This window comes from Prionailurus viverrinus, chromosome B3 (genome assembly GCF_022837055.1).
Source record: "Prionailurus viverrinus isolate Anna chromosome B3, UM_Priviv_1.0, whole genome shotgun sequence".
In the NCBI taxonomy this organism is placed as follows: domain Eukaryota; kingdom Metazoa; phylum Chordata; class Mammalia; order Carnivora; family Felidae; genus Prionailurus; species Prionailurus viverrinus.
The window spans coordinates 78,760,598-78,784,216 of record NC_062566.1 but is presented as its reverse complement, the minus strand read 5'-3'; the positions used below and the strand labels follow the sequence as shown (position 1 = coordinate 78,784,216).

The 23,619-nt window shown below is 40.2% G+C and overlaps 1 protein-coding gene across 1 annotated transcript in view; it reads right to left on the bottom strand.

Annotated features, from left to right (window-relative positions):
- The window catches only part of NPAS3 (neuronal PAS domain protein 3), an 861,155-nt gene that overhangs the window by 113,628 nt on the left and 723,908 nt on the right, over window positions 1-23,619 (bottom strand). The window contains exon 5 of the mRNA XM_047864546.1: window positions 15,616-15,790. Within this exon, the coding sequence (XP_047720502.1) occupies window positions 15,616-15,790 (175 nt within the window). The remainder of the gene's footprint in view (window positions 1-15,615; window positions 15,791-23,619) is intronic.

Here is a 23,619-nt window from a genome sequence, read left to right as displayed (position 1 = left end):
CGAATTCCTAGTTATGAGATATTAAGTACCCAATTTAGTCAAGTGTTTATTCCATCAAACTTTCCCTTCTTTTCTCCTTGCACCAAACCTTTCGGTGATCATTACTCATGTATGAGCTCTGAGCAGCCAGATTCCTTGACAGATTTTTAGGACCATGAACAAATGAAAATTAATCAAAGGCATGACATGCAATTTACTAAATATGTGATCATGAAATTTTAATGCATTTATAACATTGTCAAAGTATTAATAGCTTCCCGAAACAAATAAAACAGAATGTATCTGATGTGGAATAAGGATTATCTTTTGTCTAGTCTGCTTCATTTTCAACTTGTGTAAATCACAGTCCCGTCCCCCAGTTTCACAGTAGGAGCTCTTGGCAAAGACCCGAATTCCAGCCATTCTCTTTTGTAATTCTACTGGTAGTATGGGCATGAAATATGGCTCCTGGTGAATAACTCTTAAATGGGACTGGGCTTCACCCAGACTGACAACTGTCTGATTGTTTATGTTTTTTAAATGTGCTTATCAAAACCATGTAGGATTGATGGGTGTTTTTAGATGAAGTTATGTTTTTGCAACAGACTTAATTTAGGACTAAGGTTAGGGCTTAGGATAAATGAGTGCATTAGATGATTAAAGAACATTTGTCTTGCAGGACATTTAAGTCATTTATTCATGACACTTGAAAACAAGCTAGGAAAGAAAGCACCATGGGTTTAACGAATCAGTTTTATACAAATGTTAAACTAAAACTAATGGCTTTTTTAATGGAACTCCAAGATATGCCAGTTTACTAAATATCCAGAGGCAGAATCAAATGTGCAGTGGAGTAAACATGAAGAAAAAATACTAGAATTAAAAAAAAAAGTCTCAATGCTATTTATATGTGTGTGTATAGGTGTACCTATGTGAAACTTCCAGAATTAAAAAAAATTAATTGCAATTGTCTTTTGAGGAACTAGGTCTTCTGCCTCTCTTTAACTTGCTCTCTTTTAAATGGAAGAAGATTTTCTGATGGTAAAGGAATTTGGACTATCGTACTGCACTGTACTGGGTATGATAAAAGACCTTGTCAGGGGCGATGGGATGGCTCAGGGGATTGGTAATGGGATATATAGAGCCTTTCACCCATAGGTCATTGGCTTGAATTTGGTCCAGGTTGGTGGTGACTAAAAGTCATTAACATGTCATGACTGCTTGGTGGCCTATGTGAAATGAGGTTCTTAATTTATTTATTTAAGTCCATATATAGTACCTATGGCTAGGGCATCTGGGCGTCTCTCTTGCTTTTACAGGCGCATGCCACCAAATCTTCAGTTCTTAAGGTTAGTGATGAAATGAAGTTTTCCTGCACAAAATCAATTGATTCATTTAAAGTTCAAACAAATAGCTGAGTACCTCCACCCTGTTCTTCAGTACAGACCAGAGGGTCCACAGCTGATTGGATAGTAAAAGGAGCCATAGGTTGTGGAGACCTAACCTCCAGTGTTGTGTTGCTTTGTCTTTCGTGGAGCATGATCCGTGTTGTGGCTGTGGGGACATCACAATGAATGGTCCAGCCAGATAAAGAGGGAAAACATAAGTCAAGCACATCATACACGCTATGCATGGGTTAAATCATGGGGTCATAAGCAGAACACATTTTAATAGGCCAGGCTAGAAGCTGTAAACCTTGGGAGACCAACATCAAGGTCTATTCCAAAGTGGAACTGGCCAGCCTCCAAGCTAACCTTAGAAAAGGGGAAGTCAGCAGGCATACTCTGGTGTTCAGAATCCAGAAAGAGTGGGGCGGACTTCTGAGAATAAGAATTAGGTGCCTCTGTTATGTTTTAAGAAAACTGAGTACACACAAAAAAGTGAATTTGCAAAACAGAATTTGTATATTGGAGAATCTAGAGGAAGGTACAGTAGGCATTTCCAAAAGAATCTTTCCTCTTAAATACAGCCTTTCCAAAAGGACTCCAACTAAGGGGAGAGGGGAAGAAGGGAAAAGAGGGAGGGAGGCAATTTTCAAAAGCACACGTGTTGGGTGCTGCGATCCATGTAGAATCTGAGCCCTTTAAGTCAGATAACTGGAACATGGCATCAATGAAGTCCAAATTCGAGCCTTACATATAAAGATGCCAACTTTATGTCACCTAACCCTTGGCTAGCTTTTCCATAAGGAATAACTTTGGTAATAAGATAATAATTAGCTCAACATGATTAACAATAATTATAATACTCACTGAATATTTATGATGTGCCATACTACTGTTCTAAGCATTTTAGATGTATAAACTCAGCACCCTTATAAGGTATGTTAATGTGCTAATTTATTTGAAGTTAAAACCAACAGGTGATTATTCCCACTCCATTCTCCAATCTATACCAGAGAACTAAAATTTTATAATGGGCAAACCGAGGCACATATAAGTTAATGAACTTGCTCGAGGTCACATTTCTAGCAAGTGACAGAGGCAGGAGTTCAACACATGAACACAAGCTGTCTGGCTCCAAGACCCTGTGTCCTTATCTATTTGCAACTGCTACAGAAATAGTTTAAGGACTGTGTCCTACAATTTGGGTTAGGCCTGTCATCTTCATATGTCATTAACAGTTACTAGAGTAACCTTCAAGTTAACAAGACTGCAGATTTTTAAAATCCATCATATAGGTAATTCAAGTGAATTAATTCGCTACAAATCAGACAAAACAATCTAGTAACTGATGTCTCTTGTGTCTCCTGTCCCACAGTTCTCACATGGGGTCTTGTATCTATAACCAGGGGTAACTGGTTGGGGTTATCACTCAGGGGAGGAAGCCATGTACAGAGGTCTGGGAAGGTATAATCATACTCTTTCGCCATAACCTATCAGTGTATCACTATGGTGTATGGGAAACCAGAGACTTGTGCTCTGCCTGTGTAAATGAAGAATAGAAAGGGCAGGGTAAAAGAGGAATAGGAGACCCTGCAAAGGAAAGCCCAGGGCTGCTCTAAAAACCATGAAACTTGGAGCTGACAGGTCTTGACCTAAAACTTCACAGTTAATTAGGAACTAGATTCTCCTATGAGCTCACCTTTAGGAAAGTTTGAAGCTCTGAAGACTGATGGGAGATACTTGGGAGAACTATCAAAGGAACTCAATAATTTGACCTCTGAGCTGAGTGGCTAGACAGTGATGCTGCTTGCACAGGAGGGTCCTGGAAGAAGAGACTGGCATGGATGATGGGAAGGAGTGGATCTAGCTAGCAGAAGCAAGAGTGCGTGCTTAATCACGTGTTTCTGGGGTATAAGGAGTTTCTCTAAAACAAAGCTTCCTATAATCAAATAAACTGGGAAAGACGAGTTCAAACAAAATAGACTTACTGATGACACAAATTTCAACTCTTCATAAGTTAATGCTTGTTGTTAATCACCAATGAGAAGATAGGCTATGAAGCTTTTTCTTCTGCTCTTTAACTGGGGGATCCTTTTAATAAAGAACGTCTCACAGGACAGTTATAAGGAACACATTTTGGAAGTACTGGCTTGGAATCTGTGTCTGCTCTGCATTCTAGAAAGTAGAGGCCAGGAGGTCCATTACAAATTGATGTATAGATTTACCTCTTGTTGATAAAATGGAGACCTCCATACTGATTGTTTCAGTAGAGATCCTTTTGATTCCTTTTCGTCTGGTGGTTTCTGTGACATACAAGTTCTGTGAGAGCAAGGACCTTCTTGGTAACTGGTATATCCCAAGAACTAGAACAGGGCTTGGCCCATGCACATGCAATAAATAATGATTGATCAAATGAGTAAAATAATGAATGAATGAATGAATGAATGAATGTTTTACATATCTAGATTATTTGGTTTATACTTTTTATAACTTTATACTGCTTTTGTGAAATAGAAAGTATTTCCCTAAATATTAGTCAAATTTTTAACTCATTTTTCTTTTATCAATTATATAAAATTTTGCCTCATTTTTACTAACAGTAATTTAGTGGATCAACAGAAGACTTTGACCCTCCTCCAACATTAACACTTGCTCCACTTAAACAGATGGTTGGACCAGGAAAGTAGAGTTTTAATTCTTTATGATGTCACTAATTTTGTCATTGTTCTTACTGGTATTTTTATTTGGAGAGGAAATCCTCTGACAAGTAAGAAGCATTGACCTGTAGACTGATATTTTACCAAAGGCACATGATATACTTTAATAAACTGTAAAGAGGAATAGCTTTGAGCCCTAAGGGAATTTATATCTTAATATTTTATGATCAATAGCATATGTAATTTTAAAATTTTTCCAGACTTTATTACTAGTTGATAAAAAAAAAAAGTAAGCGTGGACAGATGGTATCATCAATCCTAATCATCTGAAAGCCTGAGACTTGAATAATTTCTAGAGTATTAACCATTATTAGCTCCTGGCTAAAGACTGACCACAGGTACATTTCTATATTTTTCTATTATCTTAGGTCCATTACAAGGCCTCTCAATATTTCCTCTCAAGGTCTACTCACTACTTTTGGATGAAAGAAATACCTCTTGGGGTGTTTGGGGGGGCTCAGTCAATTAAGCATCTGATTCTTGATTTCAGCTCATGATTTCATGGTTGTGAGATCCAGCCTCATGTTGGGCTCCATGCCCAACTTAAGAGTCTCTCTCTCCCTCTGCTCTTCCATGCCCCCTCTCATGCACGTTCTCTCCCTCCCTCTCTCTCTCTGTCTCAAAAAAAAAAAAAGAATGAAAGAAAGAAAAAAAAGAAAGAAATAGCCTCTTGAATAGTTTCCTTTACTTCCAGTCTACTCTATTTAACACATCCTGCACATTCTTGATAAAATAAAGGATCAGGTATCATGTCCAGTGATAATAAGTTACCTGTAGACAGGAATCAGGATAATATTGGAAGAATATGCTAATAGAGCTGCCTAGGAAGGATGGAGGGTATAGTCTCAGCTGAGGTTGGACAGCTATTTTAGTTGGCATGCTGAGAAACACTTTGATGGAATGGTTAATAACGGAAACTCTGGTACCTAGGCTCTGCACCTACTAAGTATATGATTTTTATACATTAAAATTTTTTCTCAGTTTCTTTTCTTCATCTGTAAAATGGGAAAAAAAAAGATACTTTCTTCATAGTGTTTTGTGACGAATGAATGAGGTAATCCATATAATGGATTTAGCAGCGTGTCTGACACTAGGTGACCATTCAATGAATATTAGTAGTTTTGTTGTACAGGGATTCGAGAGTCCACAGGTGGTTGTATAATGTGACCCACAGGGGAAGATCCTTCTAAATTCAAAATTTATTTCTGTATTTTTAAGTGATGAAATAGTGTCTTCATTGGGTCGCTGCTCTGTTTAATAAGCTATACCCAGAACTTACCATACCAATCTCCCTGGCACTCCTCTAGGATTGGGCTCCATCCTAGATGGGCATGCACCTTTGTTTCAGTGAGGAAGACAGGGCTTCTTCCTGCCTCCCAAATGCATCCCACTGTGCCACTTGGGATGATTCTCCTGGAAGATCATCCCTACATCTTTGCTCTTAGGTTGGTTTTCATGCAGTACATGTGAGTCATCCCTCCTTATCAAAGCCATCCATAGTCATTGAGCCTCTTCCTGATTTCTTATACCACCTGCCATTTTTATGCCTCACAAAATAGCAGCACTATTGTTGTTCTTGTCTCTCTGGTTGTTGTGTGTTAGACTTCTGAAGATGATCAGTTTTCTAAGGGCAGATGTCACATCTTCTACCTCTTGTGTTCTCTACAAGCAACTAGCAAAGTGCCCCAAACACATAACCTGAGTTCAGATCCTAGGGCCATGGTCTACTCTGGTGTGAAGAAAACCATTTACTAATCTCTAGTTTTGCTTGAGGGTCAGTGTGAGACATTCATTACTTAAACATGCCGACGCTTGTAACTGTAACACAGAGGTAACACATGACAAAAACTATTTGTTAGTATCATCATTAATGATCCTAGAATATTTGCAACAAATTATATCTTGAGTAGAAAAAGCTAAAGAAGTCAGGACACTTTTCCAAAGCTAGCATTTCCTGAAATTGTTAATGAAATCAGTGGAAGGGGGACTGTTTGGGAGCACCTCCCATTCAGAACACTCCTATGTAGCTAAAAAGATCGATAATCTGAGGAACTGATATTCCTGTGAACCTATCATGCAGCCGGCGTTGTTCAGGTTAATTAAATAAAACACAACCCCGAAGCCCACAACCCTGTGCATCAAAGTCCCTGACAGTCATGTGTATATTTGGCCATGTCAAAGCAACTTGCTCCCAAACAAGCAACATTCATGAGCTGTTAATTTCAGGGTTGACGTTTCAAACCTGAGATAGTTCTCCCAAGACTGCTAACAGCAGTGGCTTGTAATACAGTGCTACCCTCCTCATACACCACAGTGTCCAGATTGTCATCATCACACTTCTGCATATTGTATTAACATGTCCCCCTCACATGATGGTCAGCTCCTGGAAGGCAGGGAGCATCATTTTTGTTGCCTCAGTACTTTGTGTAATATGTGACACATGGCAGATGTGCAATCAATGGCTACTGAACAGTTTACATAATCTCTGATATCAGGTGAGCCTGGATCTTGAATAAGATTTCACTCAAATTAATAACAACTAGAGAAAGGACACAAATTCTTCCCTCTCTCGAGCTAGTTTTGTCAACAGAAGCTAGGTGGTGTTTCCCATGGGTCCCAAGAAACCATGATTGTGTTTCATGAGCAGATACCTCTGGGAGGATCTGACTGACTCCTAATGGACTCCGTTTTTCTTCTTGCTCTCTTGCCACACCATGCCTGCCTTGGAAGACTGGTCCTGAAAGGAAAAGCCTGGAAAAGCCGCCCAGAGCCTGAGGCAGAGCAGAGGCCAAATGCAGAGAGACAATTTTGGCTGTGCCCTTGGCTGAGAAGGCACACAGCTAATGTGGACCAAGAGACTCGGGGCTGAATTTTGCCTATAATTGATTCAGATGCTACTGTTTATTGTGGTATAAGATGCTTCGGTGTAGGGATGAAGGCAGGGCAAAGGAGTAGATGGAAGATTTTATCTACCTGAGAGCTGAGAGACTATATTTAACAAAAAGATGGTTTAGCTGACGAAATATGTGCATAAGGGGATAGTTAGGTTTCTCTCTGGATGTCAGAAGCCTCTTGGAGAAAATTGCTCTCCCAGGTCTGCTAACAGGGTTTTCTGTCCTTTCTCCATCTAGTTCCTAGGCTTTGTACCTACCCCAACTCTAACCTTGGCTGCTGAAGTAACTTGTGTGGTTTGTGCCAAGCCACTTGGAATTTCCATCACTTCCCCCCTGGCACTCCCCCATCCGTAAAATAAGGATAACACACTGACCTGCCTCAGAGGGACAGTGTGTGAATTAACTCCTATAATTAGTGGTTTCTGTGCTCTGCATACCCGAAGCAGGATATGAGTGCCAACCATGTCAACAGTGGCCTGAGTGTGCTTTCCTTCTAAAAGCTGTACTCGGGAATAAATGCTTGGCAAAGGGCTGACAACTGGAAGTTGCAAACTTTACACAGAAGCAATATTTCCAGTATTTTCCCCAAGCAATCATGAGTAAATTGCTCACTAGGGGTGGAAATGGTTTCCAGCCAGTTCTGCCTCTTCTGATCTGTGCACCCTGCAAAGCTCAGTCAATGCCAGGTAACTGATCCTTCGTAAATCTGCTGTTTAGTGCAGATGAAGAATTCAGAATCGTATAATTTGGACAGGGATGAAATTTCTGTGCAGTGATATGTATTAAAAGCAAATAACTTGTGTTTTGTTAGAGGCAAGAGTTCTAGAAATAGAATCTATGATTTTTAATCATCCAACGACAAAGACAGCACTTTTTTTGTTTGTTTTAATGAAGAGGGACAGATCACCCATTAACAAGTTGTCCTGGATTTCATTTCAGAAACTCTGCAAATGTACCCCGTATCACCATAGGTAAAGAAAAGTCAAAATTATGACCTAGAAAGCTATATAAAATAACTCTTAAAAATAATGGGTTGAAAAAATTGATCTTCTAAACCTTCAATAGACGGTTTAGAAAAAAAATGTTACATATAAATGGAGTGAAACTATGGTGTATTTTGATAAGAGTCCCGTGTTTCTATTATTGAACAAACCATTTGATAACCCTTGGATCCCATTATATTAATTTATGGAAAAGCTGTCCTTTGTTTTGAGTTGCAACAACTGTGATTTAACTTCTGGAAGAGAAAGTTTGTTTCAGAATGGCAAGCAGAGCTATGGTGAGATCCGACATCTTCTTTGGGAACAAAAGAGAGGCTGTTCTCCTGCAGCCAAGGGAGTCACCAACATGGGTTTGGAGGTGTCAGTTTTTTCAACCCATTATTTTTAACAGTTATTTCATATAGCTTTCTAGGTCATAATTTTGACTTTTCTTTACCTATGGTGATACGGGGTACATTTGCAGAGTTTCTGAAATGAAACCCAAGACAACTTGCTGAGGGATGATCTGTCCCTCTTCACTAAAACAAACAAAACAAGTGGCTGGCTTTGTCAATTGATGATTAAAAGCCCCAGAAGAATGCCTTGCACTGAAGCTGTGTGATCTGGGAGCTAGCCCAGAAGGGCAGAGCTCAGGTCCCAGGCCAGCACAGCCTGGTAGGGAGAAGAGATTTTCCTGACTTTTCTTTGGCTCCCTCAGGCAAGATCCTCAAAGTATAAGGTCGCTTTTAAATGTCCTCATCACACACAGACAAGCTCACAAAAGTGTGAGAACACACAAATGAAGGTGATGTGTGCCTAGGCCTTGCATGCCAGAAGAGAGCCCTGGAAAAGAGCCCTGGAAAACACTGATTCCCTTTTGTGGAAGTTCCAGGTGATCTTGTTTAGCATAGCTGGGGATAAAAGCGACATTTAAAAATAGTCTACTTTCGGGGCGCCTGGGTGGCTCAGTTGGTTGGGCATCCAACTTCGGCTCAGGTCATGATCTCGTGGTCCGTGAGTTTGAGCCCCGCGTCGGGCTCTGTGCTGACAGCTCAGAGCCTGGAGCCTGTTTCAGATTCTGTGTCTCCCTCTCTCTTTGCCCCTCCCCTATTCACGCTCTGTCTCTCTCTGTCTCAAAAATAAATAAACCTTAAAAAAAAAATAAAAAAAAATAAAAAGAGTCTACTTTCTGCATGAAAAACAATGGTACTGCATCAGGGTAGTGTGTCTGAGGCAAAAGAAGAACTGACTTGTTTCTAGTGTATATGCGTCATCTTCATTCAGGGGTGGCAAAAGAGGATTTCTATTTCATTTCTAAATAACAGTGCTATAGCTAAGGGAAATAATTTTGCATATGTAATTTTTTGGATAAAAGCTGAATTTATGCATAAGTGATCTCTTTGGGTTATGAAAAGATTCGTTTTGGTTAGGCTGCTTTCTGACTACTAGATTGGACACATACATGTGCACATGGGCATTAACAGGAGGCAGGCAAGTTTTGGCTAATTGCGAACTAGTCTGGATCATGGCTACGGCTACAGTAGAGATGCATTTTATATGCGATTCATCAGAGATAACTGTGGTACATTATCTGGTGGATTTATCTTTGCTTATATTGTATGAATATGGAAAGGAATTAAATGTGTGTTTACAGTTTGATAAACATTCAACATAAATTATACATTTTAATTTCATTTATTAGTTGGGGACCATGGAAAGCAGAAATTTCATTGCAGGCAAACTGCCATTCAGACTGAAGGATTAGCAGTTTCCTGAAAAAGTACGCATATTGCAAAACAAAATTCATTTCCATCTCAAGTGAGTCACCACATGGTTTGTAGTTACTTGGTGTAGTCAGAGTTTTAGAAAGGCAAAAGTAGAAAGTAACTCATGCTAGTGACTATACGGTTTGTATATTACACTTCCAGTGGATCCAACATTGCCATCAAGAGTAAATCTAGTGCTAATAAACGTCTTACGTTTGACAACTGGAATGTTGTAGTCACCACGCAAATTATTAAGCTGTTGATGTCTAAAAGAACTCGGTCTGGTCTTTTAGCATTAGCATGCGGAGCAGTCTCCATGATATTATCTTACCATATAACGACTTCAAAAATCTCACAGAGATTAATGGTGATAACATAATTCCAGAAAGTTGCCACTCTATATGTAGAAATATATTGGCAATAAAAACCAGTCACTGTGTGCCTTTCCCCAGTAGGGGATCTCTCACTTTTCTTTGATTTTTAAAGGCTTCAGATCAATAACTGGAGTGACATTATTAACAGCTCCCTCAACACCTTGGCCAGCGCTAATATTAAATCCATTACACCTTCTGTTTGACATTTGCAGTACAGCAGAAAGTGCTGTAGATACAGTCACATTGTCTGGGGACTGAGGTTGGATGTGGGGTTAGTAAGATGGTTTCCCTTGCCTGACTTCTAAATTCAGTTCATTGATAGGAAACTTGAACAACAACAACAACAAAAAGAATCAAAGAACATCACCCCACCCCCACCAATAGTACATTAGATGGTAAATAATTCACCCTTAAAAGTACAAGTGTATCTCATATCGAAGCAGTTTTTGAAACAAAATAGCAACCTGATCCTCAGATAAATTTTTACATTCATTATTGTTACTCCTAACTGTTTATTCCTCTAATTACATCACTTATTGTGAACGCTGTCTAATGAATTCTGAGGAATTGTGTTCCTGTAGAATCAAGTGCTGATCAAATTTACCACAGCGCAGACGCCTAAGTAGAAAATGCAGATTATTTCCATGCAGGCAAGTACTCAACTGCTTCAGTTCTGCTTGTCTTTAAAATATTCAGGATATAGAGTAGGCATAATAGCGTAAAGATCATACTATGAGATGATGATGTTAACCCCCCCATAACAGGGTAGGTCTGCCTGAAACTTGAGACAGAGCGCAGTAACCTCTACGTTAGACAATCAATGGTTAACCATGCTGCTATAGTTATTCTTGACCAAAAGTACTGTCTCATACATTTTGCTAAATTGTCTAAATCCTGGTGCAGTATCGATTTCTCTCTCTATGAGCTCGTACCCATTCAATAAGCTGCAAGAACCTCTTGTCCTGGCTGAATTCCCTCTGAAGCAGGGCCCAGGTATGTTACTCCCGCCAGGGCTCCTACAGTTGGGACTTGATTGTTAGCTAGTGGGAAACAAACCATTGGAGACAGAAAGGACATTTTATGTTAAAGTGAGAGACGGGACAGAGAAAGTTGCCTGGGAGGTTAAGTGGAAAAGCAGACTACCAGAAGCCTGTATGTTATCTTATTTCAGACAGAGACTCCGCTCCCCCCCAACCACTACATACTTATATATGTATACAGGAATAGAAGATCTGGAAAGATAGGAAACATAGAACGCACATGAACAGTGGTCATTTTGGGGTAGTGGGATTTTTGGTGGTCTTTATTCTTTTCTGCATTCTCTAAACTTTTTACAATGAGTTAATTTTATAATTAGAAAAAAAGAATAAAACCCAATTTTACGACCTCACTTAAGGAAAATAACACCTTCAGAATAAGGAGATTTTTAAAGTTCCTCCAGATTTTTTGAAGGAGCTGCTCTTCTGTTTATTAAGCACTTAAAAGATGCAGCACTGAGATGTATTAAGAGAAGAAGATAGCACTCATAATCCCAAGATTACAGAATCATTGAAAGTAATGAAAAGATACACGCAGATCTGGAAAAAGAAAAGGTCCCATCAGGTCCCAGAGGTTGTATGCTCCCCCTGTCCCCCTGTTTCAGGAGCCTCAGGTTGATACCAGCTCTTCCAAAATGTTTAGACCTACATAGGCAGGCACTCTAGAACGGTCTAACTTTTCAAACAAGGCCTCTCATGTATTTTTCCTCTGCCTGCTTTAAGATTTCTCTAAAAGAAATACCGTATTTACTTCAACTATGACTAACGATGCATACATATCAAATATTTATTTGGGTTTCCAATAGTCAAGAGATTCCTCCTCTCCTCCTCCCCCCCCCCCCCCCCCCCCCCCCCCGCCCCGCCCCGGCCATTATCTTGAGACTGGTTCAAGATAAGACAGTCACAGGGCTGGGAGTTCAAAGAAACAGAATTCTTATTACGGCACAGTATCACTGCCTGTTAGGCGGGTTTAGTCACTTATTTCCTTTTATTATAATGCCAAATGTTATTTAGATTTCAGTCATTTAGTAATGCTACACTGAACACACCAGGGCTTCTGAAGAAGTCCATACCTTCATTTTCATAATCACCACATATTGATATCCCCTTTCCAACAAAATTACACTACTATTTAAAAAAGAATCTGTGTTTCATCATCGTTTAAAAGATTACGATGCAATGAACAAGTCTTCAAAAATGTCCCCTCATATTATTAAGAATTAGGAAATCTTGTTAAAATTCCTTCAGCCTGTAAGAAACATAAGCAGCTTTGGGATGTAGTGCCTGACATGAACTTTTTAAGTAATTCCCTTGGAGCAGTGATCTGCATTAGTGAAGATATTTAGTTAAAGGTAGCACCTTGAGCTGCTTTTCAGTATTTGAGCAGTCAGTCTAATTGCCTTTTAAGCCTAAGGTTGAAAATAACCAAGGCTACAGATTTTTAAGGCAAAGTAAGTTTCACATTTTGTAATAGTAAGAGATAGACTCTTCATCAAGGAAGAGAAACCCTTCTTACACGACTGTCGCTAATGAGCCCCGGCTGTTAAGAAATGTAGAAAGCAGAATTTTCAATTTTACTAGTTAGGATGGCTCAAAGAAGGCTGGGAGGGCGGGGGAAAGAAACCAAGGAGATTGTCAATCACACTTCAATGTTGAACGACACAGTAACTTTAAAGGAGCTATGTTATTCTTCTAATATCCAGAATTAAAAGATTCTAAGTGGGAACTGAGTTCTAACAGTGTGCCTAGAGTTGTTTTATGTATCCTGGGGCTTCGTGGAAGGCATGGGATTGATCAGAGTTCTTATAATCAATCTTAAACCAGTTTGATTTTGACCTGAGCTCGAGATATCCCTGCAGAACTGGTTTACAGGCTGTGGTTTGTTTTTTTTCTCCCGATCAAAATCTTTTCCAAGTGACAAGTTACTTACCCTTAACACGTGTTTGGGGAGACATGAAGCTCAATATGAATCAACAGTGTGACCTGGCTGCCAAGAGGACCTAATTCAACCTTAGGTTGTCTCAAGAAAAGTACAGTAGCCTAAACTGTGAAAGAGGACTGCCCCTCTGCTTTGTCCTAGTCAGAATACATCTAGAGGGGGCGCCTGGGTGGCTTAGTTGGTTAAGCGTCTGACTTCGGCTCAGGTCACGATCTCGCGGTCGGTGGGTTCGAGCCCCGCGTCGGGCTCTGTGCTGACAGCTCAGAGCCTGGAGCCTGTTTCACATTCTGTGTCTCCCTCTCTCTGTGACCCTCCCCCGTTCATGCTCTGTCTCTCCCTGTCTCAAAAATAAATAATCGTTTAAAAAAAAAATTAAAAAAAAAAAAAAAGAATACATCTAGAGGACTTCACTGACTTCTCAGAGGGTCACTAACAAACGGAAGCACAGCTGGGGGTGGGTGACTAGGGTGTTGGGGGTCTTAGGAACATGCCACTGAAAACGGTTGTAGGATTCCATGCTGTTTGACCTGAAAAGGAGAAGGAAGCCAGGAGAGAGGGAGGGAGGGAGAATCTGGTGTATCTGACTTCACGTATTTGAGAGGCTAAGATGGTGAGGAACCAGATTTGAAATGAGATCTGAAATGAGATCCCCAGAGGACAGATGTGGGGTCAGTGAGAGCCAAGTTAGATTTTGGCTCCATATTCAGAGAACTTTCTCTTGGAGCTGTGCACCAGTGGGCGGGGGCAGCCTTGAGGTGTCTGAGCTTCCTACTGGGGCAGAAGGTTAGCCCTTGGTTTTGACGGAGAGGGAAGGCTGCCCAGGGGGAAGGCTGGAGATCTTCTCAACTTTAGAGTTTGTCAGTCAGGGAAACAAGGGTTTTATAAACTTGAACTCTTACACACTGAGTGTGGACAGTCCTGAGCTGCCAGGTTTCCCAATCCATCATCCAGAAAGGAAGAGTAAAAACCTATTTTCATGTGCTGCTTCTCCAATCTGCCCAGATAGGAATATTCTAATGACCAAAAGCAGTTTGAATGATCTCACTGACATATCTATTCAGTGAAGTCAGTGAGCAACGCTAGAAGAATGTATGACTTCCCTGTGAACGAATTATTTTCATTTGTAAATGGCCAAGGGTAGTCTCAAATACTCTCTCTTCTCATGTCTGGTGCTCACTGGAGAAAGGCTCATCAGTGCTGCAGAATGGTGTCCTAGAAGCTGCAGATAACTTAGCCAAGGAAACATGAATTGATTTTAGATGGAATCAACATATTTCCAAACAGGCAAATAGGTTATTTCCCCCCCCCTTCTGTGTGAGCAAACATACTGTGGTTATTTTTAAGCAGGTCAAATTTAAGTATTTTCTTAGAATTATTTTAGTATTAATCTTAAGACAGGTTTTTTTCCCCATGTTTCTTTCTACAAAACCAGTTTGCGTTGCAAAGCTGTTTTAAAACAACATATCAAGTAAAGTACAAGCATCTTTAAAGAGTGCAAAAATAATTTCCCAAGTAAGCAAATAAAACTTTGCACTTCAAATCAGGCCTTGATTCATTAAAAATCTTAAACTTCTCATGAGAAAAATTAACATTTAAACCACTGCTGCTTGGCCAAGCACTCCACCACACAAGAATATGAAATATCTCCTCTAAAAAAGTACAAAAAGGACAAAACCACAAATGTGGAACTTCAATTAATTTAAAGCCCCAATCAGCAAAGAATAAATCCTTCGCAGATCTAATTACCAGCGCTCTCGGAAGACCCAGGCCGACCAGCCAATCTTCCCCGTGTTTGAACAGCTTGATGAACTAGGGGACTGATGGATATCAAGTCATTTTGTTTAATTTATAAATGGATTTTCCCCTAATACTTAAATTATCATCAGTACAACACAATGAAAATGGGAACATTCTGAATGCAAAGTCTATAAGAGTCCTGGAAGGAATCCCAATGAGGAATGTCACCTCTGTTCATTCCTCTATACAATTGATCTAATTAAATACTGAGGGTGGAAAGGCAGTTTAAAATGTAGCCATTTCTGTTTTCTTTTTAGCCTTAATTTATCTGTTCACATCTTTCAAGTACCTTCTGATGCTTACAAAAAAAAAAAAAAAGAAAGAAACCAAGATTTCTGCAAGTCCCTAATATTTTTAATTCTCTACAAGCTAATATTCAAGGAACCTTTATTATAGATTTTGCTGAATAATAAATAAATGCATTACATTTAGCCATGGTGACAATAAAAGGAAGAGGGCTTTCCAAATCTGAACCTTTTCCCTCTAGTAATTTGAAAGAGAAACTAAAGGAACTAGTACCTTCTCTATGTATTGTTCAACTGAAATTAGATCTCAGGATTATACTTATTAAAATGTCTCCTTATTTTCAAATCTCTTCCTTATTTAATTACTGCATGGGACAGAAAGCTGCATGGAATTGTTAAATACCATTAGACCTATTTATAGTCTCTTCACACGGGCAACTCGAGTGCAATCGTTGGCAAAGGTCCTGCCCACCATCCCACACGATGGAATCGCAATTCCCACCTGGCTCAGGGGTCTCCGACTGGGAGGAGGAAGATGCTGAGCTGGCCCCATCCTCAGCGGTGCCCTGTGAGAGGAGACCCCGCCCAGGCGGGAGCTTCATGCCCAGCTGCTCTGCCATCTCCACGTGGTCCCCCGGGTGGACATAGTCAAAGACGCTGCTGCCTGTCAGCTCCACCTAGAGGGGGAAGAGAAAGGGTGGAAAGAAAGGTGTCACAGCTTCTCCGTTTTCAAATTCAGCATGGTTGTGATTCAGATCTTGAGCAGAAAAGGAAATATGTGCAGACCCCAGAAACCATCCTGGTTCTCAGTCTTTATCCTTAAGTGCTTAGGGATTCTTGAAGTTGAAAGACAAAGGTTGTTTTTGTAGGTCTTTAGTTAGCGATTGTTGAGCCCAGTTTTTTCGCATGTACTGTTGTTTGCATAAAGCCAAAACATTCTGGGAAATGTGGATGAGTCTGCCTCTCTCGTTCAGCTGTTTTATCCACGCATCATCAAATACTTGCATGTTTGATGTCAACCGGATGATTGACTGAATCCTATGGTTTTCTTATTGAGAAGTTTGGGCTTTGTAGAGAAACAGCCAGAGATAGCGGATGAGTATTTTCCTTAAAATACACAGAATTCCAAGATGTGTATTTATACATACCAGCTTTTTTCCACGTAAAATTTAGATGGAAGAAGTGCTGCTTACAAATAGATGCAAAGGCACCATGTTTTCATTAAATATTACTCGTTAGTTTGGTATCATATGGAGAATCTTCCATGCGAAAGAGGTCAGCTGGGGTCTGAACCCACCATTTTTTTTTTTCCTGCCAGTATCAGCTTGTTTCGCCTTCACTCCAATAAGATACACGGTACAAATCTCCTTGAGGGAGAAAATGTTTTATTTTGTATACTTTTTGTATCAGGCTGATTCTACAGGTAGGGAATGAACAACAGATATCAGAAGGGGGTCAGCTGAAATGGAGGCACTGCCTTATTTCCATGCTGTGAGGCGTGGCCCCTGTCTAGCTTGTATGCTGTTCTAAGAAGTTGTGTGCTGTCTAAGGGATTGGCTTTACCTCTGTACTCTTCTGATGGTATAATTCTTACCTCCTTCCGAGAAGAGCAGTAACGCTCCTAAAATAACATTGGGTTACAGCTACTATGACAGGGAGAGATGTGTCAGCAACTGAACAAGAAAAAGCTCTTTCCTGGGTCCCTGATGGGTTTCCCTAGTCCTCGGGGGTTTAATGGTCTCAGGCCAGCTATGATGCACCCACGTGCCAGAAGTTCAGACTCTCCTGTTTCTTGGTGGATATGTCCCTACAACTCCTTGCTACCTCATCTCCCTTTCCTGGGGGATTTGCAGCATCCCTCCAAATTCCACCTGAGAGCCTACACTCTTTCTTCCAAGAAGGAAGGTCAGCAGTGGGCGAACTGTCACAGAGAGCATAATGCCCAGAGCAATTATTATCCCCAGAACTCCAAGTCCCAGCAAAACGATCACATCTACTCCCGGACACCATTTGATTAAAATCGTAACAGGCTACCCATCTTCAACATCTATCAATTAACGGAGGTATAGCCAGAAAAATGGAAGGCTAAATTCAGTTTGGTTAATAGCTATTCCTGAAAAGGCTCGCATAACTTTTACCGAAAATGAGGTACTTTCTCTTTGCTATTAAATTACACTCTCCTACTGTATTACCCGACTACTGACTCCATCATTTTACAATAACTATTTCCTCCATTTGATATTGTTACAGAGCGTAAATCAGGATTCATAAGTGATCAGTTCCTACCCTCTGGGAGGGAGGGATTACATGGAAATAATCCCTTTAATGTGCGCCTTGCCTCTAAGCATTTCACACAGCAATAAATGGGTAAACTGACTTTGAGCAATTAAGAAATTAAATGAAACTAATAAAATGTGTGTTTTAATATTTCTTGATGGTTATTTTGTTTGGGGATTAGTGAATATGAGGAAGTCACTCTCATTTTGCACGGAGTCCGACTGCAGCACTTTAATAAATATTTCTGTCACTTCGCAAACTCCGAGTCTTCCTTTAATACTGCAATGTGCCTTTTGGCACAGACCACAGATTGTGATAAGATGACAACACAGGTGGGAGATTAATAGATTTTTTTAGGGGTGCTGGCTATTGAATATTCATGCAAGTCAGTCTTACGGTGAGGAGGAGTAGGCCGCTGTCTCCACAGCCTGCTTTGCTCGGGTGTGCAGGCATTTCCTTTCCATGATAGAATGGATGTGCCACGTACAGCACAGCTAGAGCAAGACTGAGTCACAGTGTGCTGTGTCACCGTCCTCCAGTGACCCCAAGGGATCTTCCACCAGGATACCCCGAAGCCTAATAGTGGACAAAGACTATGATAGGATCAAATTCTCTCTGTATGTGTCACACTCAAGGTCACACAGCGTAAGGGAAAGTACAAACTACTTGGAGTCCTAACTTGACTTGGAGATGAGAATCTTTTCCTCCTGTGCTGTGTAACCTTGGACCATTCATTTAACGTCCCTGGGTTTTTACTTTCCTACTTAGAGTTGGCATTTAAGTGGCTGTCTTGCCACTCTGTAGGATTCTGGGGGGCACCACTCACGTCGGATTCTACACAGAGGGCCCCCCCCACCGCCACCTCCCTGGGAGTGTCACTCCTTGGGAATGGTGTAAGGCGGGGGCCCTAAGAGCCGAGTTGAAAACAAGACTTGCTCGACCTGTCTAGGGCCTGAGTTTGAAAATCGAGTGAAACCATGCAGAAGAAATTACTTTTTAAGAAACAAGCAACAAAATAAATGCCTGCTGTTGTTGCTGCTGTTTGTTGGATAAGAAAGGATGGCACTCAGACACACATACTCCTACCTATCTGTGGTGAGGCGTTCTTACGGTGTGTGTGGGGGGGCTTTGGGACATGGCTTTAATCAGAGGGTGCAGCAGGAGTGATGCCCGCTTTGAGACTCAACTACAGCACTAACACTATGGGTAGCTACCGACCACCGTGTACAAGTCCCTTCCATACTTTTCTTTGACTCTTCCTCATAACCCTCTTTTGAACTGTTTCTGTAATTCCCGTTTCACAGAAGAAGAACCTGAAGAGTAGAAAAGGCTGATGGCGGAGGTAGAATTTGGTTCCAAGTCTGCCTTGACATCCTACCACTTCTCGGACAGTGTGTCTACAGTCAGAGAGGCTGAGCAGGGACCTCTGAGCTCCTCCCATCCTTTAGCTTTACTCTGTTGAGAACACTGAGCGCCATGGAGGCGGCAGGCCAGGGGCAGGCAGCCCGCTCAACCCCATAGCTGAGGAGGCTTTGCCTTCGGACTCTTAGGCCAAAAAAAGATGAGAAAGCAGGTGTACTAAACTGAAAACGATACGGGGCTCGACAAAACTCTATGGGCCTTGAGTCCTCCTCCTTACATCTTACATTTGTCTAGCACTTTCTTTTTTCTTCAGTATTTTTTTTTCTTTTCCTTTTCTTTTAGATAGAGCAAGTGAGTGGGAAAGGAGAAGAGGGGGAGAGAGAGAATCTCAAGCAGGCCCCACACTCGGCACGGAGCCCAACACGATGCTCCACCCCATGACCCTGGGATCATGACCCGAGCTGAAATCAAGAGTCTCACACTTAACTGCCTGAGCTACCCAGGCGCCTCTGTCTAGCATTTTTAATATTCCTCACACTGCTTTTCAATTCACTTTATTAGATTTTAGAGCTGGAAGAGACCTTACAAACCGTCCATTAATACCCTCTTATTTAATAGGTGAGAAGTTAAAAACGCTTGTTCAAATTTACCCAGCTGTTTGCTGGTAGAAGTAGGGCGGTAAGCCCAGCTGGCTAACTCAGTTAACCACTTTTCTCACCCCTTGTCTGCTTTTCTCTCTTAGGAAGGCTGGCTAGAACTCACCTGCCACTAAATTCTGTGTCGCAAAATACACCACAGGAGCCAAGACTGGGGATCTTTTACTTGGGAAACAGACATTACCTCATGTTACTTTGAAATAGGAAAAATAAATACAGCTCCAACCCAATGGTACTATAGTTAATCGGGTATCTTCACATCCTCAGTTACCAACTCTTCCAAAACTTGCCTGCTGAGAACTAGGACTAGTGTCTTACACACAGTAGCTCTACAACAAATGTTTGCTGAATGAATAAAAGATAGACATTGAGGCCTGTGCTTGATTCGAACAAGTGTAGGATGGTTCTTTTATATTATTCATGGCATGATTATTATAACATTTGCCCTGTAAAATGAGGTGCCATATATAGCACCATAATATATTTATTTCCAATAAGTATTTATTGAATGCATTGAGACTTCTGCCTTCTTCTGTAAAAGGCAACTGAGCTTAATAGAGGACAGAACTATAAAAATGCCAGGAAAATACAGGTTTTAAGGAACTCTTTAACACAGCCCTCTTTTGTAACCCCCTCTCCGCAAACTATGAGAGAGCTGTGGTTAGCCGGTTATCCAAATGTTCACATAGTTTCATGAAGTATCCTTTCAAGTTAATGGTAGAAATTCGGAGAAATTTTATTTTATATCAATTATGACCTACATAATGGAAAGGTATACCTTTGTGCTCTTCTGATTAGTGCAAACTGCATTGTGAGGCAAATATGAGACACTCTTATTTATTTATTATTTATTATTCTAGTAAGTCCGATCACCTTATGTGGTGGTAAAAAAAAAAAAAAAGTTTATTAAACTCAAGCACAGACCCAGGGGACTTTGAGATGTTTCTCTAACCTAAGAAGGAAAAGTAAGCAGTGATGTTTTCAACCTTGCTCACTCAGTCCATCTTTACTCCAGCTTTGTGACGCTGAGAGAGAAATTCTTCTCTCATATTGCTTAGTGTGTTAGAAAACAGCTAAGAATGTGTAAGGGGCAGGAGAGAGCCAATGAGTAATAAGCAGTCAGATCCAGGAACAGCATTTCACTTAAGTTCCTTTCTCCCTGTGCTTCCCCACTCCAAGCTACCATAGATTCCTCCAGAAAAGACTGTAGCAACTAGTGACATCTGCATAGTCAAGCTAAACCATGGCTTTCCTCAAATTTAATTCACATTCTGTTAGCTTGCATGCAATTTGCACACTAGACACAGTTGATTTGGTAACTCTGAAGTTTCCTGGAAAAAAATGTAAATATATTATACAGTGGTTTCAGTTGACTTTTCCATGTAGGGTCACTGTACCCTGCTGGTAGATAGGATGGGGGACTAATTTGTCTTCTCATACATCAAGCAAGCATGTCAATAGCCTTCGCTTGGCCCCCTGGGGTGAGCAAATACTTTTTAAGTACAGCGATGTACTAACAGTGCAACTCATTGAATTCGGTGCCCCTTTGACTGAGATGGCTGGGTACAAATGAGGAACAGGTAGCAATGTTGCCAGTCATCTCCATAGTGGAACAGCTTAAGGAAGATGCTTCTTTCTTTCTTTAAAAATATTTCAGTCTTAAGAATAACACAGCGTTCATTTTTAGCACATAAAAAATATCACTTAAAACCTTCCATTTAACATACAATTTCCTAAACCTTTTGTAATTTTTGTTTAAGAGATTTTTGAGAGCATTGAGATTGCTGGGAGGACTGGAGGCATTTTGGGTTCAGCCCTTTTTCCAGAGGGCTTTGCAGCTGGGCCCCACTCCTACAGAGGATGGCAGCAAAATTGGGACAGAAGGTCAGACCTGAGAGAAAAATATGTTAGTGGCAAGTGGTTTGGAGAATGAACTCCCAGGTTAGGCTTTCAGATCTACTGTAAGACCCTGGTTAGAAAATACCCAGGATAAGATGGAAATTCTATCTCAGCATGGCAGGTTAGGATTTGTAGTTTTTTGGGGGTCCCATTTATATTATTGAGGGATAATAAAGTGATAAAAGAATAAAATATAATAAGATGTGATAGCTTGATTAGCATAGGTTTTCTTTGGATTTACTGGTATCTTAATGCCATCTTCATAACTTCCTACGTATTGCAGAACTCTACTGAATATTTATGAACTGTTTTGACAGCAACTTGATGTTCTTTACTGCTCTGTCTCATTCTATGTATTTGCTGACTTATCTGAAGAAAAACGCATAAAAGCATTGGGTCTGTTACAGAAATACATGTATAAATTAGTAGAACAAGAAGAAAGAAAGGTTCTATATCAGAACTATGAGGTAGAATGAAACATCCTTGCAATGTCATCAAATAAGAAAACGAATCCAACTCTCTTCTTACAGATGTGTTAACAGAGCTCTCCCTTAGAAGAATTTGAGCTAAAAGATACCATATCATGTGTTTATTTTATCTTCAGAAATAAACATTTCAGCTCCTTTGGGAATCGGTGAGGCCAAGTACTTTTTCGTTGTTGTTTTTTGTATGCTTTTCTATAACCCCTGGAGTGCCCGACTTGAGAATTTGCAACCACAGCATCCAAAGAGACTACAGCCTCACCTAGTTCTGAACTTTGATTAAGAAGTGCCAGGAGATAATTCCAGTGGATTTCTTAGTTCTCAGAGAAGAAAAAGAAAAAAGCTGTTGGAGAAATGGAACAAAAGGAGAAACAACAAATTGAGGATACTGCTTCAAATTTAGGCACAGTTATGTGGAACAGCATGCTGCTTTTATGACTATCACTCCCAACAGTTGAATTGATCAAGGACACTGTTAAATATTCAAAAGTGTTAGATGGGTCATTACTTAGAATACAATTGAGCATATTTGAATACTTCTAGAAGTAGTCTGGGTATAAAACAGATCCAGACTTTTGAAGTCTCCCCCATTTTTTTTCCTGCTTGAGAAATATATACTGTATTTCATTTTTTCTTCCTATGGTTCAGGTATTTCTCCATCACCGGGTATTATGAAAGCAGTGGTCCTACAATGGTTTTGATATGTCAATATCCTTTTTCTTTCATTAAGAGACACTGGTTAAAAGAAGAACCCCGAGAATGCTGCGATACCGAAGGGACAGTACATCACAGGAATGAGCCCAGGGATTTGTGAAAGTGATGAAATCAAGAAATTTTAAAACCTGGCTTTACAAGGTTCCTATAGTTTTGAAGTTTTAAAGTGTCTGGAGGGTAGGAAAGGCCAACTTTTTACTGTTTCTCACAGTGCTGGAAAGGAAAAAAGGATGCAATTAAAGGTTACATCATAGTAAAGAGTGAGATGATGCCAAGAAAGAAGGATTAACAATCTTAAAAGAAAATGAAGTCAATCTCCCTTTTCTGAAGATCACACAGATAGTAAGATGTCACTTTCAAAACTTCTTCATTACCTTGGTAGTAAGGAGAGCAATCAACATAAAATACTTGATATTGGCAAAGTTAATCCATTATCCTCAAATTTTATATGGTTCAATATTTGTCATTTAAATGTAGATAACATTGAAATGCATGTTATACATAGCCAGACTTTGGTATCAACATATCTTCATTTTTGTTTACTATTATTCTCAGAGTGAATTTTGTCCTTCGTTTGGCAACACGAACAAGAAAAAGTAGAAAATACTTGCAAGTTAAGATGAAATTAAAATTTTTCCCTGATTCTAAACAGCCCTTTTATTTTTAAGAAAGATAAATGGATAAGGACAACAGGAATAATTATGGGGTTGACTTTTCCATTTGTGTTTTGAATTTTTTTTTAATGTTTATTCATTTTTGAGAGAGAGAGAGAGAGAGAGAGAGAGAGAGGCACAGAATCCGAAGTAGGCTCCATGCTCTGAGCTGTCAGCACAGAGCCCGACGTGGGGCTCGAACTTGTGAACCGTGAGATCGTGATCTGAGCCAAAATCGGATGCTTAACTGATTGAGCCCCCCACACGCCGCTCCATTTGTGTTTTGAAAGTTTCATAGTATTATTTTATTGTAGTCATAGAAAACCAAGGCAGCTTATAGGACTAAGACTTTGGATATGTTTCTTGCACACAAATAACGGAGTTAATCACACCTGGTTGTTTTTAAAGGGGCTACTCTACGATGGAAGCCCTCACCAGGAGCTAAGTCACAGCGTTTAAGTGA